The 18518-nt window shown below is 36.7% G+C and overlaps 1 protein-coding gene across 1 annotated transcript; it reads right to left on the bottom strand.

Moving 5' to 3' along the window:
• Window positions 1-1575: 1575 nt before the first annotated feature.
• On the bottom strand, window positions 1576-18297 carry LOC143718619 (uncharacterized). The gene is made up of 3 exons (XM_077209641.1): window positions 18231-18297; window positions 17563-17710; window positions 1576-3051 (listed from the first exon to the last, which is right to left on the bottom strand). The coding sequence occupies exons 2-3, from the start codon at window positions 17645-17647 to the stop codon at window positions 2063-2065; spliced, it is 1074 nt and encodes a 357-aa protein (XP_077065756.1). The 5' UTR covers window positions 17648-17710; window positions 18231-18297; the 3' UTR covers window positions 1576-2062.
• Between the last annotated feature and the right edge of the window lie 221 nt (window positions 18298-18518).

Genomic DNA, 18518 nt, shown 5'->3' with positions numbered 1-18518 from the left:
CAGTCAAGTTCCTCCCAACCAAATTCGCTCATCCATGTCTTTATGGACCTTGCTTTGTGCACTGGTGCGCAGTCATGTTGGTACAGGATGGGGCCATCCCCAAACTGTTTCCACAAATTTGGGAGTATGAAATTGTCCAAAATGTCTTGGTATGCTGAAGGATTAAGAGTTCCTTTCACTGGAACTAAGCCCAACCCCTGAAAAACAACCCCACACCATAATTCCCCCTCCACTAAACTTTACACTTGGCACAATGCAGTCAGGCATGTACCATTCTCCTGACAACCGCCAAACCCAGACTCATCCATCAGATTGCCAGAGAAGAGTGATTTGTCACTCCAGAGTGCTTTAAACCACTGCATCCCAAGCTTTGCATTGCACTTTATGTAAGGCTTGGATGCAGCTGCTAGGCCATGGAAACCCATTCCATGAAGCTCTCTATGCACTGTTCATGAGCTAATCTGAAAACCAAACAAAGTATGGAGGTCTGTAGTTATTGACTAGGGCAGAAAGTTTGTGACTTCTGCGCACTGTGCGCCTTAACATGCGCTGACCCCACTCTGTGATTTTATGTGGCCTACCACACTCTGAGGCTGAGTTGCTGTTGTTCCCAATTGCTTCCACTTTGTTATAATACCACACACAGTTGACCATGGAATATTTAGTTGTGAGTAAATTTCAGGAATGTACTTATTGCACAGATGGCAACATATCAGGGTACCACACTTGTAATTCTCTGATCTCCTGATAGTGATAGTGATGATAGTGATTCTACAAACATTTGTGAAAGAATTGGTCAGTCTGCATGCCTAGGTGCTTGATTTTATACAACTGTGGACATGGAAGGGATTGGAACACCTGAATTCAATGATTTGGAGGGGTGTCCAAACATTTTTAGGCAATATAGTGTATTTCCCAACAGTAGCATGTACAGTGTGAAAAGCAACATTCCTAGTACTGAGCCTTGCAGTACTCCATACTGAAATTGTGATCAATATGACATCTCTTAATTTACTGCTACAAATTGATAAAAGTCATACAAGTATGACTTAAACCATGCCAATGCAATTCTATTCTATTCAAATGAATGTTGTGGTCAATTGTATCACATGCATCACTAAGATCCAGTTACACTAATAGAGAAATACAACCACAATTGGATAAGAGCAAATAATTTGAGCTGTCTCAGTACTATGAAACGGTCTAAATCCCGACTGGAAATCCTTGCAGTTACAATTTCATTCTAAAAAGGAAAACAGTTGTAAGGATAATGCATTTTCTAGTATTTTTGACAGAAAAGGTAGATTTGAGATCGGTCTGTAATTACCTTATTCTTTAAGATCAAGTTGCGTTTTTTTCTTTTTTTTTTTTTTTACCGGAACCGAACAATGTATGGGCTCGCTAGGCTAGTCGCATCCAAAGAAGTATCTAGAGCCACTGTATCCTTACTATCCTCGATTTAAGTTGGGATGCTTGTCTCTAATTCTGAAATATTCCTGTCAGCCTATTTCCCAGCATTTATCACATGTGATACCCTCACTGCTGAGCAAGTGACAATAACAGGAGAAGAGGACATGACACAGTATTTGTTTATTGATTCCGACTTAAACACAGGTTCAGTCCTACAAATCAAGCTGACCTTTGTATTTATTTCAAAGTATTATACTTAATCAAAAAATTACTCTATACAGCGAAAAATTATGGTGAGGTGTGGCCACACACATTCATATTCACATGACAAAAGAAAATATAAAGTATAAGGAGGTCAATGCAAATACAGTAATTGAACATGGACAAACCATGATGTGATGAATTTGTCAGACTTTTGTAAGAATTAAATCTTTTTAGAAAATTATCTGATATGGGCCACATTTAAAAGGACAACTATTTGAGCAGAAAAATCAAAGTTGAGCCACGTTCTACGGTCACATGAACATAGTCTTGATTTTACACAGATGGAGCTTTTTTAAATTGCTGAGCCATTTAAAGCTTTCAACAAATAGTTCTCATATGCATCTGTAAGTGTGATGGCTAAATATATTTTTAATTACACTGATCACAATTAAATCTTCCTTTTTAAATATTTTTCTTCCTTTTCGTACACCTCTTGCCACACACCAGAACTTTGTAATTTAGTTTCAGAATGAGTTTGCATATGACGTTTCAGGTCTTTTCGATATGTGAAGCACCTCTTACACTGAGGGCAAGTGAAAGGCTTCTCTCCAGTGTGAATCCTAATATGAATCTCAAGGGTCCCTTTAAGTGCAAAACTTTTTCCACACTGAGGGCATGTGAAAGGCTTCTCTCCAGTGTGAGTTCTCATGTGATTCTCAAAGGTTGTTTTTTGTTTGGAAGTCCTTCCACAGTGATGGCACATGAAAGGCTTCTCTCCGATGTGAATTTTTACATGATTCTTAAGGTGTTTCATGTCTGTAAAAATCCTTCCACACTGATGACATATAAAACCGTTTTCTCTAGAGTGAATTCTTGTATGGCGATTAAGGGATGCTCCAAATCTGAAACTCGCTCCACATTGACCACATACGAATGGCTTTTCTCCAGAGTGAATTCTCATGTGACAATGAAGGGTTGATTTTTGTGTAAAACTCTGTCTACATTGCGGGCATGTGATTGGCTTCTCTCCAGTGTGAATTATCATATGGCATTTAAGACTTGCTTTTCGAATGAAACTTTGTCCACACTGTTGGCAGGCAAAAGGCATCTCTCCAGTGTGAATTCTCATGTGGACATTAAGACTTCCTTTTTTTGTGAAGCTTTTTCCACACTGTTGGCAGGTGAAAGGCTTCTCTCCAGAGTGAATTTTCATGTGGACTTTAAGATTTCTAATTTGATTGAAACTCTTTCCACACTGTTGGCAGGTGAAATCATTTCTAGTTGCTGGCTTTTCAGCTGTTTTTCGGGACAAAGTCTTTTCTATCTGTGAGCAACTAAATGTTTTTTCTCTAATCATGAAAACTTGATGTTCCTCATACTGGTATTTTTCTTCTGTTTCTTTCAGTTCTTGACCCGCCTCTTTCAGCGCCATCATGTCTAAGGTGGAAAAAGTAAACACCAGTTTTATAGCACAAAGTAACAGACAACAAAACCAACAACATCCTACTCATGTTAAGTAACTATTATAACCTATTATCAATTATCAATATCGTTAAATCTTAGCTTTCTTTAGGACATTAAGAGAAAATATGACAAATATGGAGTGCCACAGGGTATGACAGTGCCATATTAGGTAATTTCCTTTGTATATGATCCTCCTGAGAAATTATCATTAGTTTCAATAGGTTATTCTCAGTTTTATATTAAGTTTATTGTGGTTAAGGTGTGTACAGAATATGATATTTTAACATGAATGTCCATTGGGGGCTGCAACTATTTGCCTCAGTAATCAATTCAAGTATGATAAAGGCATGATAGGCTATATACATTTTATGTGGATAAAGGCATATTTTGTACATGACTATACACATGTCCTTAAGGCCTAGAAAATTAGTGTTTCAACGACATAATTGAGTGGAAAAAATAATATGTATGTGGCAGCAATGCGCCATCATAAAATATAACTTCTGAACATAATCATAAGGCCGTACAGTCAGTAAGTGCTTTTTGCATATGTGTGGTTTCAGATGTTCCTATATTTTTTCATAAATTTAGAATTCATTTTATTACAACATTTTTAGTGCATTGTAATTTGTTCTTAAAATCATTTGAATACACATTTCACAAACAAATTTGTGCATCCGCATGCTTAGTAAATGAGACCCACTGTAATAGAGCCCGAGGATATGGATTTTTGGAGGCCGATACCGTTAATGGGGGGTAAAAAAAGCCCGATAACGATATATAGCCAATATTATTTATGTGTATATTATAATACAGTAGAAATATTATGTGTATATTATAGTACAGAACCAGTCAAAAGTTTGGACGCTTTTCAAAATGTGAATGGTAGAATGGTACTGTATATAGAATACAGTATACATAAACATATATATATATATATATATATATATATATATATATATATATATATAAACATTTTTTGCAATGATCACTCAAATGTTGTGATATCAAACACTTGTGTGACAAAGATGTGTAATGGAGGCAGGGTGAATGATAATGATACATTTGAGCTGTAACCAAACTAAAAGTAATAATCCAAGGCACTCGAATTGTGTATACAAAAAAGTAAAAAGCCTTTATTGAATCATGGCTTCTATCATTAAAATTGGTGACAGATACACCTACGCGTTGCGGCTATTGCCTTCGTCAGGGTGTGTGTAACAAACAAAGTCACAAGTGCATTTTAAATAGCAGTTCATTAATCTAAATAGTAAACACCTGGTCACACACTACGCAAGGTAACCAACAGGGAGCAGAATTCAACAAATGAAATAGTATATTGCATAATATCAAGCCAAATCAAACTAAAAAAAAAAAAAAATAAATAAATAAATAAATATATATATATATATATATATATATATATATACACATACAAACACATACATATACACACACACATACATACATATATACACATACATACACATACATACATACATATACACACATTAAAAAAAATTAAAAAAAAAATTTAAAAAAAAATTAAAAAACAATTATATATATATTTATATATATATACATATATACACATACAAACACATATATATATACACATACATACATACATATATGCACATACATACACAAACATACAAACATACATACATACATACATACATACATAAACACACATAAAATAAAATAAAATAAAAAATAAGAAAAATAATAGTAAATAAATAGAAAAAAAAAAAATTTTATTGAAATATTTTCAGCAATATCTAGATTACAGTATACAAATCAAAACATAACAATAAAATAGAGCAAAAAAACATCAAAATATACACGTCAATGGATGTATACATCTAATGATACACAATACGACTAATTTCATGAAAAATTTCACAGAAATGGTACAAAATCTAATTCTCCATTTAAACCTGGGAATGTGGTGGCTTTCAGTGAGTAAATCCAGAAAGATTCTCTTTGTAGTAACTTCTTAACCCTATCACCTCCTCTTATGGACTTGGGGATGTGTTCAATACCGATTATCTTGAGTGTATTCGGACTACCATGGTTTGTATCTCTGTAATGAATGGCCATAGGATATAGAGGGTTACAGATTCGAATGGCGTTTTTATGCTCTGATAGTCGTATCTTTAGTTTTCTAGTCGTCATCCCTATATAAAAACATCCACATGGACACTCTAACCTGTAGATCACAAATGAGGTATTACAATTAATGAAAGATCTTATTTTCAGTTCGGAGTCAGAGGTTACGTCTCTAAATGTTTTTGTCCTGATCATATTATCGCAGTGATTACAGTTGCCACACCTGTAATTTCCTGCACTTGAACTTAACCAGGTATTGGCTTTCTTAGGAGAAAGATGACTTCTCACTATTTTGTCTTTAATTGTTGGTGCTTTCCGAAATGCAATGGAAGGAGATTCGGGCATGACTTCCCTGAGATAAGGGTCACTCATAACTATTTCCCAATTCTTCTTTATAATTTTCTTAATTCTGTTTGCCTCTGTGCTATACTGTGTCACGAAATATACAGAGTTATCTGGATCCTGTGATTTACGTTTTTGTTGTAATAGTTCGTCTCTACTGATGTTTCTCACTTTATTGTATGCTTTGTTAATCACGCTATTTTTGTAACCCCGTTCCTTAAATCTTTGAGTCATGTCTTGTGCTCTGATGTTAAAATCTTCTTCCTTATCACATATTCGTTTCAGCCTCTGGAACTGGCCAACAGGAATATTCTCGGTCATCCATAAAGGATGAAAGCTATCTGCTCTCAATATAGTGTTTCTGTCAGTTTCTTTTCTAAATATAGTAGTATGCAGCGCACCACTACTTTCTTTGAAGATTTTTAAGTCCAAGAAATTAATCTGAGTATTTGAATAGTCAAGACTCAGCTTCAGATTTACATTGGTATTATTAAGATAAGCGTGAAAAGCTATTAAATCCACCTCCGATCCTGTCCATATCAATATAATGTCATCTATATATCTTCCCCACCACTCCACATATTTTAAATATGGGTTTAAGTCAGAAAATACAAAATTCTTTTCCCAAAATCCCAAAAACAAATTTGCATAATTAGGGGCAAAACATGCACCCATAGCTGTACCTTTAATTTGTTTATAGAATTTATCTTGAAACAAAAATATGTTGTTTTTCAATGTCCATTCCGCTAGTTGTATAATAAAACATGCAGGTGTCCTTTCGGTAGATGATCTCATATCTAGATATTCGTATTGTGTATCATTAGATGTATACATCCATTGACGTGTATATTTTGATGTTTTTTTGCTCTATTTTATTGTTATGTTTTGATTTGTATACTGTAATCTAGATATTGCTGAAAATATTTAAATAATTTTTTTTTATTTTTTTTTTTATTTTTTTTTTTATACCAGATATTCGTATTGTGTATCATTAGATGTATACATCCATTGACGTGTATATTTTGATGTTTTTTTGCTCTATTTTATTGTTATGTTTTGATTGGTATACTGTAATCTAGATATTGCTCAAAATATTTCAATAAAAAAATTTTTTCTTGTTTTTTTTTTTTTTCTATTTATTTACTATTATTTTTCTTATTTTTTATTTTATTTTATTTTATGTGTGTTTATGTATGTATGTATGTATGTGTATGTATGTGCATATATGTATGTATGTATGTGTATATATATATGTGTTTATATGTGTATATATGTATATATATATAAATATATATATACATTTTTTTTTTTTTTTTTATGTGTGTATATGTATGTATGTATGTGTGTGTGTATATGTATGTGTTTGTATGTGTATATATATATATATATATATATATATATATATATATATATTTTTTTTTTTTTAGTTTGATTTGGCTTGATATTATGCAATATACTATTTCATTTGTTGAATTCTGCTCCCTGTTGGTTACCTTGCGTAGTGTGTGACCAGGTGTTTACTATTTAGATTAATGAACTGCTATTTAAAATGCACTTGTGACTTTGTTTGTTACACACACCCTGACGAAGGCAATAGCCGCAACGCGTAGGTGTATCTGTCACCAATTTTAATGATAGAAGCCATGATTCAATAAAGGCTTTTTACTTTTTTGTATACACAATTCGAGTGCCTTGGATTATTACTTTGATTTTGAGCATTACTATCCCAAGCAACCAAAGAGCACCGAGATTTTACACCCTGTGCAGCACTTCAAATGCATCTTTATGCTGTAACCAAACTAGTTTGCATTGCATCTTCTATTCTAAATTATATTCTTAATACTGTTACATAATCTTGACAAATGACTGTCTTTTTATTTAGTCACGTTATATAAAAAATAACATATCAATAAATATATTAAAAGAGTCACTGGCAAAACCTTGTTATCTTCTATTACCAGTGAAGGAAGGAAGTACACAGATCTTTTACTAAAGTAAAAGTAATAATACCATAATGAAAACATGTTTAATTACATAAGTACAGTACTTTTACTTTTGCTACCTTTGGTAAAAAAAAAAAAGAAAGAAAAAAAGCCAAATCACCATCGATTTTTTCACTTTATGGTATAGCAACCTATCATCGTATAGACGTAAATTATGTGATATTAGTTTGAACTGCTACTGCTGATAATCTAACAACTAACTTAGTAGAGGTATTTTTAATATGATCGCCAAAATATTTTACCAAAATACCATTCGAACCGCAGCTACAAATTAAAAACCCCATGGCTAAATTGGATATAGACTACAGCAATCACCTTCACTAAACACAGACATTTAAAAGGACAAATGATGGATTATTGCTTCAAGTGATAGGCGAGGTGAGTGAAATTGTATTTATATTGGCTCGCTGTATGTGTCATTGCCTTTGCTTTAAAATGGCCTTTGTCACTTTCAGACAGAACATGCAGTTAAGCAACAAAAAAACCTACATACATTATATAGAAACACGGCAAGAGGCCTATTAGTTGGCATTGACAAACAGTAGCCATTCATATTTTTGTCCCGTCTGCTGCAATGGTTATCACTATTCCAGATTAGCTATTATTTTGGATTCAATCTTTCATATACAAATATGGCTGCCAATTCAGAAACCTTGCAGTGTCTAGTTAGGGGAACAGTAATGGTTTATAAATAGAAAGCCAGCAAAGAACGCTCTCTTTATAAGCACAGAAGCTGTCACTCATGTTGTTCTGCACTCCTGTGAAAACACCTGATAAAATCAATTAAGCTGCCTGTGTTGCTTTTTCATCCCTCAAAATTGTCTCTTTTTTTAATCATGCATGTAGTAATTGTTCATGTGGGTTTTCACTGTTTAATTTCCTGTTGTTAGAAGAGTGGGCATAACCTTTCGGTAAGTGCACACCCTGGGAGGGAAATGCTCATTTGAACTAATTTAAGAAATATCAGTTGTGCAAATGACAATATTTGTTTTTCTCTTGCCTGTATGTTTTATTTATTGATTGTTTTTACACTCTGTGTCTTAATTATCATTGAGGGAACTTGCTGAAATGTATAGAGAGACAAGAGTTAGTTTTACAGAAAATGGTATGCTCCAATTACCTAATTCAAATTATTGAATGCTGCTTGAGCATGCGAACCTTCGGTCTCCAACAGTTAGAGAGAGAAGTTGGTGCTAGTTTTAGTACCTCAACAGTGCTAGTTTTTGTGTAACCCTTTTTTTTTTTTTTTTTTTTTGCTCTTATCCACTGTTGTATGGACCTTTTGTACTTCCTTGCCTTTAAACCATTAAACTTCTTTTGAAACGACCTTTAAACGGATGCCTGGTGTGATTCTCCTTGTGACTGCTCGGGACTCTATCACACATATTTCAAGCTACGGTTCATTAGTGGTTGCATTTCTGGAAATCCATTTCGGTTTCTGCGCTCTGTTCGGATTATGCTTGGTTTATGTGACTTTCAAAACGCCACGGAAAACGTAAACGTCAGACTTTTTAACCCTTTGATGTGTACTATCACACCGGTGTGATTAGAACGTTCAGTGCGTCACGTGATCAACTGCTAAATTAAAATCTGTATTCGTGTTTTGGTTGATGCTGAGCCAGAGACGGACGCCATATATCACAACTTTTCAGTGATTTCATCCACATAATCTTTATTTTAGGTTTCAGACATTTAGATACACATTAGTACTAGCAAAACAATACATTTATTGTTTGTATTTTACTATGGAAGCACCAATAACAATCTTTTCAATTGTAAATGTACGATGTTCTATATTCATATCAGATACACATTGTGTAGCTAATGATAACACTTAGACCTCGTTTACACTGCAGGTCTTGATGCTCAATTCTGATTTGTTGCCTATATTCGATTTTTACCATCCGTTTACCGTTATTTCAATTGTGACCCATATCTAAGTCATGCGTTTACACTTGACATAGATCTGAAACGTTGCATGCTTAAAAGGGGTTCTTGCACAGATGGACGAATGCGAAATATGCTTGATGCTAGCTTTGCGATATATGCGAAGTTCGCCAAACTTCACCATGATTTTGAGGTGGTGGAGGACAAAAAAGGCCATCATTGTAGCCTGCGCATATGCTTCAGTTATTGTGTGCGAGAGAGATCTCAGGACAGGTGGGAACATACAACACGATTTCATGAAAGTGTGTATCTATAGCTCGAATTTTATTTCTTGCGTCATTTATACGCCAAAAATAGTTTTTGCATGCATATGATACGCACTGTAAACCCATTGGGTAGGATTACAGGTGTGGGGTGCGTGCGTATTACACGCTGCGCGCGAAAACATTTTTTGGCGTAAATGGCACAAGAAATAAAATTCGTGCTGGAAACTGTTTCCCAATGTAAAGGTTGCATCCTTTGAAGGCTGCGGACTTCGAAGGACGCACCATGTAGCCTTTGTAGGATTTCCTAATTGCGAAACCAGGTGTTCCCGATTACCGCTCCTGGCGTCAAGCAACGGTGCAAGATGACAGCTGCCATCCTGATAATTCATTTGATATAATTGAGTAAACCGCTATGGAGCCAGAATTGGGTATTGTCATTTTTATGTTTTATATTTTATTGGAGGACATGGTGAGGATGTTTCACTCCCGGCGCATTTTCTGCTTAGCCAAGACCATGGCCAGAGCTGGTTTGCTGCGTCCCAATTCCAGACATCCCAAGTCTCCCGGAAGTTCCGGGAGTCTCCCGCATATTGATAGCGGCTCCCTGATGAACACAAATTATTTCAAATCTCCCGGAATCTGGAGCTCGCGAACTCCAAACCGTGTACCGCGCGGCATAGAGGGAGAGAGCGAGAGACCTTGCGTATGTGCCTCTTGAAGCGCGTGTAAACCCAAAGCCTGTAAACCCTTGTGCTGTAAGCTAACATGCTGGTATAGGCAGTTCAATAAAAAGTTACTGCTCATTTTATTTGCTCATCAAAGACCTTTAAATGAAGAATGAATTCAGCCAGCAGCAGTTACTCTATTAAACTGTGTCAGCAGATTAAATGCTTTATTACTTCATCAGGATCTGTTGTTTTTGAAATATGACTTGTTTATTGCATATTCAGTTAATATTTACATTTACTAGGGGTGCGCCGATCCGAATCCTCAGTATCGGTATTGCTCCGATACTACCAATATTTGCCGTATCGGATATCGACCAGACGAGACCATCCAAATCCGATATTGTGCGTATGTTATTGTTATACAACACAAAAGTCATTATAAAGCACCATAATGTTTTCGTGTACTATATTCAAAGTTTTCTTAAGCCATTACATATAGTTTAATGAGAGGTACAGATTTAAGTCATTAAACTCAAGTTCACCAAAGTGCTTCCCTCCGCTGCGGCTGTCAGTCATTCTCCATTCAGCGTTCAAACAGCGCGTCGCGCTCGGGTACGACAATCAACACGATGAAACGCTCTCCAAGATGATTCAATGTTCCTATTATTATACTGTAGATCTGTAGATAAAGGTCTATAGTTTGCATAAAAGGACTTTAACGTGCTGGAGTTCCACATGTTACTTACTACCGGGTGTCTGTTAACGTTAGATCACAACACAACTCCTCAGTGATCACAACACTGGAGTAGAGAGCGATATAATTGCTCTTCACGCCCACATTAACTGAAATTTAAAACTGGTAAAAGGCTCAAACTAATGAATAAATAAATAAATGTATATCTTACTTTTAAGTCCTCTGAACTTTTCAATGCGAGGCGCTGCGCTCCGTGACTCCATGTTGCTTCGAGCGCATCATTCTGCGCACGGGGTGCGCATAAGCGTTTCGTGCCGCTCTGAATTGGAGCCTTTCATATTACAATATTTTTGCGCAATGGCAGTTTATTGATAGCTTTAGTTGTTCTGTCCAATCTATCATATGTTGCTGCTTCATTAAAAAGTTGCGCTTAACATTTTAAAATAAATGTCTTTTAATTATATAGTATATATTTTGTCTGTATTGTTTTACAAAGTAGGGAAAATAATGTTTAAGTCAAGCTTTGATGCCTTTAACAAAAGAATAATCCCAGTCTCTCCCCCACAGTGAGGCATACAGATACAGTTTATTAGGTAATTCGGCACTGTTTTTTTAATTATTATTTTAGCATTGGTTCGGATCGGTATCGGCCAATACTGAGTCCCAGGTATCGGAATCGGTATCGGAGGCAAAAAAGGCGGATCGTGCCACCCCTAACATTTACCTAGTCATGTTCAGGTAAGTTAGTATAATTCTATTTTGTTTGTAGATTAAGTGTATTTGAGGCTTTGAATATTGTTAACTTCTATATGCATCACACAGTGAAAAACAGTAAAAAATATAAAACACCATTTACTGCATTTCTTTGTAAAAAAAGAAAAAAAGAAGCATTAATTAGGGCCCTATGATTTCCGTGATGCGGAAAACGCGGACGGAATCACGGAATTTACACATGAAAACGGAATTTGCATATATTTTGTTGACATATTAAATAAACAAATTTTTTTTACTTCCTTCTCATTTTTCAGTTTAAAACAACAAACGTAGAAAGGTCTCTACCTAAACCATGGCCAAATGACATTGTTAAACATGTTGCCTAGTAACCATACGACCTCACGTTCACGCGTAGGGAAAAAAATGTCGAAGCGAGTGGCTTCTGATAAGCTAACGGTGGCTGCGTTTGGTAGATGCGTCCAGTTGTATACTGTAACGTGCTGATCTAACCAGCGGTCTCATAAAACGTTAAAAAAATGTAAACGTCTGGGAGAATGAGTAGAGCAGGCGATCTGAATAAGAGTGATGATGCAAAAAAGAGCTCTATTCGGTACGGTTTTCTGTGCGCACACACCCGACCCGAAGAGTGCAGCCATGCACAATAGACACCTATACAGCGCGCGAGTACTGAATTGAGCTCTCTTTCGTGTCTAAATAGACAAATACACACAACATTATGTCTAAATGTCCGTTTTGGAGAGTATTCACGTAAACTATGTCGGTTATGTCTTGTGAGTGTATCGGATGTGCATCAGTCCAATTGGATCCGCATATCATTGGACATGATCCGACGTCTTAAAGTGACAGTGAGTAATGAACGTAATGCGGTCCATGTCCTTAACCCTCCAAACCTGATTGACGCTCTAGAGCGTCAAAGGACACACCCCTCAGATATCTATTTATAACTTCGGATCGGATCATGGTATTAACTTACTTTTTTTTAATGAAAAAGCTGCCATTCCTCTGTATATACAGTGTTGCCTTTCGCAAATTAAAAGCATTTTTTATTTTAGTGCAAATCTATTGCATTTTACTGCAAAACAAAGAAATATTTTATTCTGGTCTAATGATATGAAATGCTGTTGGGGTGTGTGAACCAATCACAGACATGTTTGTGAACCAATCACAGATCAAAAACAAAAGATGACGCCCTCAGACAAAGGGGAGGTGTTTACAATCATCCCCAGGTGTGTGTGATCAATATCTATGTGTGTGATAGCCGTAGCCGATGCAACTTGTTGTACACGGTCTTAGGACGCGCACAGTTGGAAGTTTTCAGATACAGCTCTTTTGTACTTCGCAAGATTCTTTTCGAAGAAAATATGGCACAACAGAGATTCTCTGCCGAGCAAGTCGCTGAAATGCTTTTTGCCAACAGTGAGGAAAATGAAATAGGATCCGATCCAGATCGGTTTGATTCGGAGGAAGAAGACCAAATATTCCACGGAATCGATCTATTTGAGGAGTAAGTGTGAATAATATATTACTGATAATATGTTTGTCTGATATATATTGTATCGTTTTTTAGTCAACTGATTTTATTATAGCTGTTCAGAAATAACGGAGCTGTAGTCAAACAATGTGTGGCGTGCGCGCCATGTGCGCGATGTGCGCAATCAAACAATGTGCGCGTTTTGGCCGCATGTAATCATCTTCATTTATAAGCTATTTCGTTTACTTTGTTTGTCTATTTTTATTGTAATGTTTTTTTAGGAAAATGTTATTGTAGTTTTTCAGAAATAATGGTACAGGGCGTTATCTAAGGCCTGTACTATTTGTCCAAATGAGAGGGGGTTTGCTTTAGACATTGCATTTACTCTTTGCATTTTATTGTAATGTTTTTTTAGGGAAACATTTTTGTAGCTTTTTAGAAATAATAGTGCAGTAAGCCTTATCGAAGGCCTGTACTATTTTGTCTACATGGGAGGGGGTTTTAGACATTGTATTTACTCATATACTATGGCACCGGTAATAATTTTGTAGTTAGTCCTATGAGTTGAACATAAAATATGCACACATGATGATAAATAGCTAATCTTTATTAGTAAAGCTGTACAACTTTTGATATGTGGGAATCTAAACTAATGACAAAATCTGTGTGTTATAGTCTAAATCAGGAAACTGCAGAGCAGCCGAGTACATCTGCTGAACCCATGACCCCGACCGCTCGCCCATTTCCATCCAGCACCGCTTCTGCTCCTCCTGCAGCCCGCCGATCAAGGTCTCCTCCTGCAGCCCGCAGATCAAGGTCTCCTCCTGCAGCCCGCAGATCAAGGTCTCCTGCAGCCCGCAGATCAAGGTCTACTGCAGCCCGCAGATCAAGGTCTCCTGCACACAGATCAAGGTCTCCTGCAGCCCGCAGATCAAGGTCTCCTGCACACAGATCAAGGTCTCCTGCAGCCCGCAGATCAAGGTCTCCTGCACACAGATCAAGGTCTCCTGCAGCCCGCAGATCAAGGTCTCCTCCTGCAGCCCGCAGATCAAGGTCTACTGCAGCCCGCAGATCAAGGTCTCCTGCAGCCCGCAGATCCATTTATCCTCCTCGGCCCTGCTCCTCCAGCACTGCCACAGAACCACCAACATCATCTGCGACCCCTGGCTTGAGGTCGCGTCCTAGGGGAAGGAGGCAGTCACTTTCACCTGTCCGATGTCCAGCACCACCACCAGACCAGCTGGAACAAGGATGGAAGACTGAAAATGATCCTGACGTGGCCCCCATTCCACACAGGTTTTGCCCCAGACGTGAACCTGGAGTGCAATTGGACACCTCCGTAGAGCAAAGCCCCCTTGGCCTTTTCAAGCACTTTTTTAGTGCTGATTCAGTCAGGACATTGTGTGCCAACACAAACAAGCTGGCGGAGAGAAACATTGCTGTTGGGAAAAGGTACAAGTGGACCAACATCAACCCTGCGGAGATGTTCAAATTCATTGACTTGGTTCTGTACATGGGAGTTCTAAAGCTCCCAGCAGTAAGTGACTATTGGAAGAGAAAAAACATTTTTTCTGTGAATTTTCCAAGCACTGTGATGTCAAGGGATAGGTTCTGTGCCATATCTTGGAATATCCATATGAGCGACCCAGAGGAAGATGTTGTGAATGACCGAAAGAAGCAGACACAGCCAGATGAGTATGACACACTCTTTCGTCTGAAGCCATTGGTGACTGAGATAAAGGCCGCCTGTCAGTCTGCCTACCATCCCAGGAAGCAGCTTTCCATTGATGAGAGGATGGTGGCCACCAAGGCAAGAACTGGGATGACCCAGTACATGAAGGCGAAACCCACCAAATGGGGGATAAAGCTGTTTGTGCTCGCAGACTCCAGCAACGGTTATTCCTGTGACTTCAGCATTTACACAGGTAAAAGCAGGTTGGCCTCTGGGCAAGGGCTCTCATTTGACTCTGTGGTGGAATTGATGAGGCCATCTTTCCTAGGCAGTGGTTATCACCTCTACTGTGATAATTTTTACACCAGCCCAAAACTCTTCAGGCACCTGCTGTCCCTCAATTTCGGAGCCTGTGGAACCATACGTGAAGGGAGGAAGGATGCTCCAAAAACGAAACTGAACCAACTGCCCAAGAAATCCCCCAGAGGAACTCTCAGGTGGATAAGAGAAGATGACCTTCTCTTCACTAAGTGGATGGACAACAGGGAGGTGGCAATGTGCAGCAGTGTCCATGTTGCTTATGATGGGGACACTGTCAAGAGGAAGCAGAAAAAGAGGGATGGATCCTGGGAGGAGATAAACATACCAGTACCAAAACCGATTGTTGATTACAACATCTACATGGGGGGTGTGGACTTATCAGACCAGCTGATCCAGTACTATTCAGTGCACCACACAACAAGAAGATGGTACAGAACCATGTTTTTTCATTTTATTGACATTGCTGTGACGAATGGCTTCATAATGTACAGAGAAATCCAAAAGCTGAGGAACACACCAGCCAACCAGCTCACCACCCACAGGGCCTACGTGGAGCAGCTCGTGGCTGAGCTGTGTGGTGTCACAGTCGGGGCTGTTCCTGTACAAAGGAGAACTGGGCATACACCTGTGCCAATCTCCACTCCAGTTACAAGGCTGAGGTGTGAGAAATGCAAGGCGGATGGGCTCCCAAGAAAAGACACCTCATGGAAGTGTAATGAGTGTGATGTGCCGCTCTGCCTGCAGCCAGAACGCAACTGCTTTCAAATGTGGCACATGTAAGAAAAGCACATCAATATTTCAACTTTCCAATGCAGTGCGCAGTGCACAATGCCATCTAGGGGTGGTTTTTGTATATTTTGTACATATAGACTGAGAATATTCCATTCTAATGACCATTGGGTTCCCTTCATATTCTTATTTCTGTTTTGTTCACAAAAAAGTATGGTGACTACAGTTACAGAAATGTAAATATTTCTTTTGTTTCTTTATATTTTTTCACCCAATTTTTTTTTGCAAGTGTTCTAAAGCCTTTGGGGAATTTTTTTTTGTTGTAAAATCCTTTGTTTATTTATGTTTCATATTTTTATATAATAAAAACAAAAAAAATAATTTCTGTTTTGTATTTCTTGGTGATATATCACACAATAACTCATAATTGTCTCAAAAAGTGTATTTTCAATGCATCCACATTGTAGGTGAGAATCTATAGAATCCAGAAATATGTCTCTCTTTACTCTGCTATAATAATTGACCATTCCAGAAGCAAAAATATCAACATAGTGCCAGGTGGCCTTAAAACCCCTTAGGGTTTGAAGGGTTAATATTGATCAAGAAACAAAAGAAAAAGAGAAAAGAATCCACTGTTTGTTAATAGCTTTAAGGATTAATTATATTTAATTCATACAAATACATATGTCTGCTTGAAAGAATAAATGATGTATGCAAGTAGTTATAAAGAATTTTTTACTTTAGGAAAAGTGGTTTTAATGTAATTGTGTTGGCTTTCTGTCAGGCACATATCGTTGTTTCAATGTTTCTGTCTTCCGGCAGCATGTCTGCATTTAATCTTTAATTTAATATTCATCAATCCTACCTTGTAACTGTTACCTTCATGTTACTGTTATTTTTGGCCAGAGATTTGTTGAAGGTTTGGCTTAATTTTGGAGAATTTTGAATGTACTTTGCTGAATATATTAAGAGTTTAAATAAAAAAGCTGAATTGTGAGTTTGTGTAACTGAATTTTTAACGGTCAATACTGCTTAGAAGTGAAAAGAAAACAAGCAAATCCGAAAAATCCTGAAGGGCTAAAAATAAATCCAAAAAAAACGGAATTTGAGAAAAAATAAAACGGATTTCATAGGGCCCTAATTAATTGACCACTGTTTTCAATCATTCTGGAAATAAAGTCACAGTTTGATACAACGAGTGCTTTTGAGAGGGGAAAAAGTCCTATAGATTTCAAATATAAAGTTGATAAGTCACATTTAATGGACTGCTTTAAAACTGTCGCATAATTAAGTGATAAATCAATGGATTTCATTGTTTTCAGTTCAGAAGCAGATATTGGTATTAATGTTACACAATTGTTTTGTTTAGATTATATCTGTATTTTTTCTATTTAATGTGTGACAAAATCTGTTAGTATTTGTCTGGTTATGTGATCTGAACATGTCTATCCAGCTCCATGTGAAATAAAATCAATTTAATGAGGCACTCTTATGATATTCTTCAAAAACATCTCTCATTTCAGTAGAGCTGGACATTTTAATGAGGATCAAATGACTGAGGTCAGCTGTGAGAATTAAACCAACCTGTTTGTTCCTCAGTTTCTTCTTGTTTCACTCTGATTGTTTCATCAATCTTCACGTCTTTACTCTCCTCTTTAATAAATGCCATCTTTATAATAGTGAGTCACGTGGATCTCAGTCGCTTCACCAGGTGTTTTTCTGTGTGTTTGTCCTGTTTAAGATGAGAATAATTTACAGAAAGAAAAATAAATCCACACTAAATTTCTGAGTGTCTCAATCAGCTCTAGTTCAGTAGTTCAGCTCACTTGTAAGAGAGTCAGAGTGAGAGTTAATAGACTTAATTACCTGATTAGACAAAAACATTCTAAATTATTTAATAAAATAACTAAAATTGTATTGATTGTTTATATTTAGGTATTTAGGATTTATATTTTGTATTTAAATGTTTTGTAGATTAACGTACAGTGTTTCGAATCGAGCGCATTTTCAGAAAGACCTGATTCAATAATTAACACGGATTTTTGAGTTTCAACTCAATTTCTCTCATCAGGACATAAAACAACGTTTCTTTTACTCTTATTTTACTCACACAAAACAAAGTTAAATTAGATAAAGAATTACAATGTTGAACTTAATAATAAATAAGCCATTTAACATCGTTTGTAAAAACTTTAATATTGCATGAACGGGCTGAATTGATTGAAACGCTTTAAATGGTTTAAAACTCAAACCTTCTTCAGTCGAAACACAACAGATGCAGGATCGCGGCGCAGCCTTATGACGTCATATCAGTGGACCAAAATAAAAGTCCTGTTCAAAATCAAATCATAAAAGTCCAGTAATAAATACATGTCAGAGAAATTTAGTGTTGAATTCTTGGAGAAATACATATTTCATAAATACATATTGTCCAATGATGTGATGAAAATATTAAGAACTACTTATGACAGAGGGTGAGATGTTAAAGGGTGTAACGTAAAGGCCAATGGTAATAACAAATTATACTAGATCTAAATTTC

Source organism: Siphateles boraxobius, unplaced genomic scaffold, assembly GCF_051911475.1.
Source record: "Siphateles boraxobius isolate OS27281-9 unplaced genomic scaffold, OSU_SipBor_1 61, whole genome shotgun sequence".
Classification (NCBI taxonomy): Eukaryota; Metazoa; Chordata; class Actinopteri; order Cypriniformes; family Leuciscidae; genus Siphateles; species Siphateles boraxobius.
The sequence above is the reverse complement of the archived record's forward strand: the minus strand, read 5'-3'. Positions and strand labels throughout refer to the sequence as shown.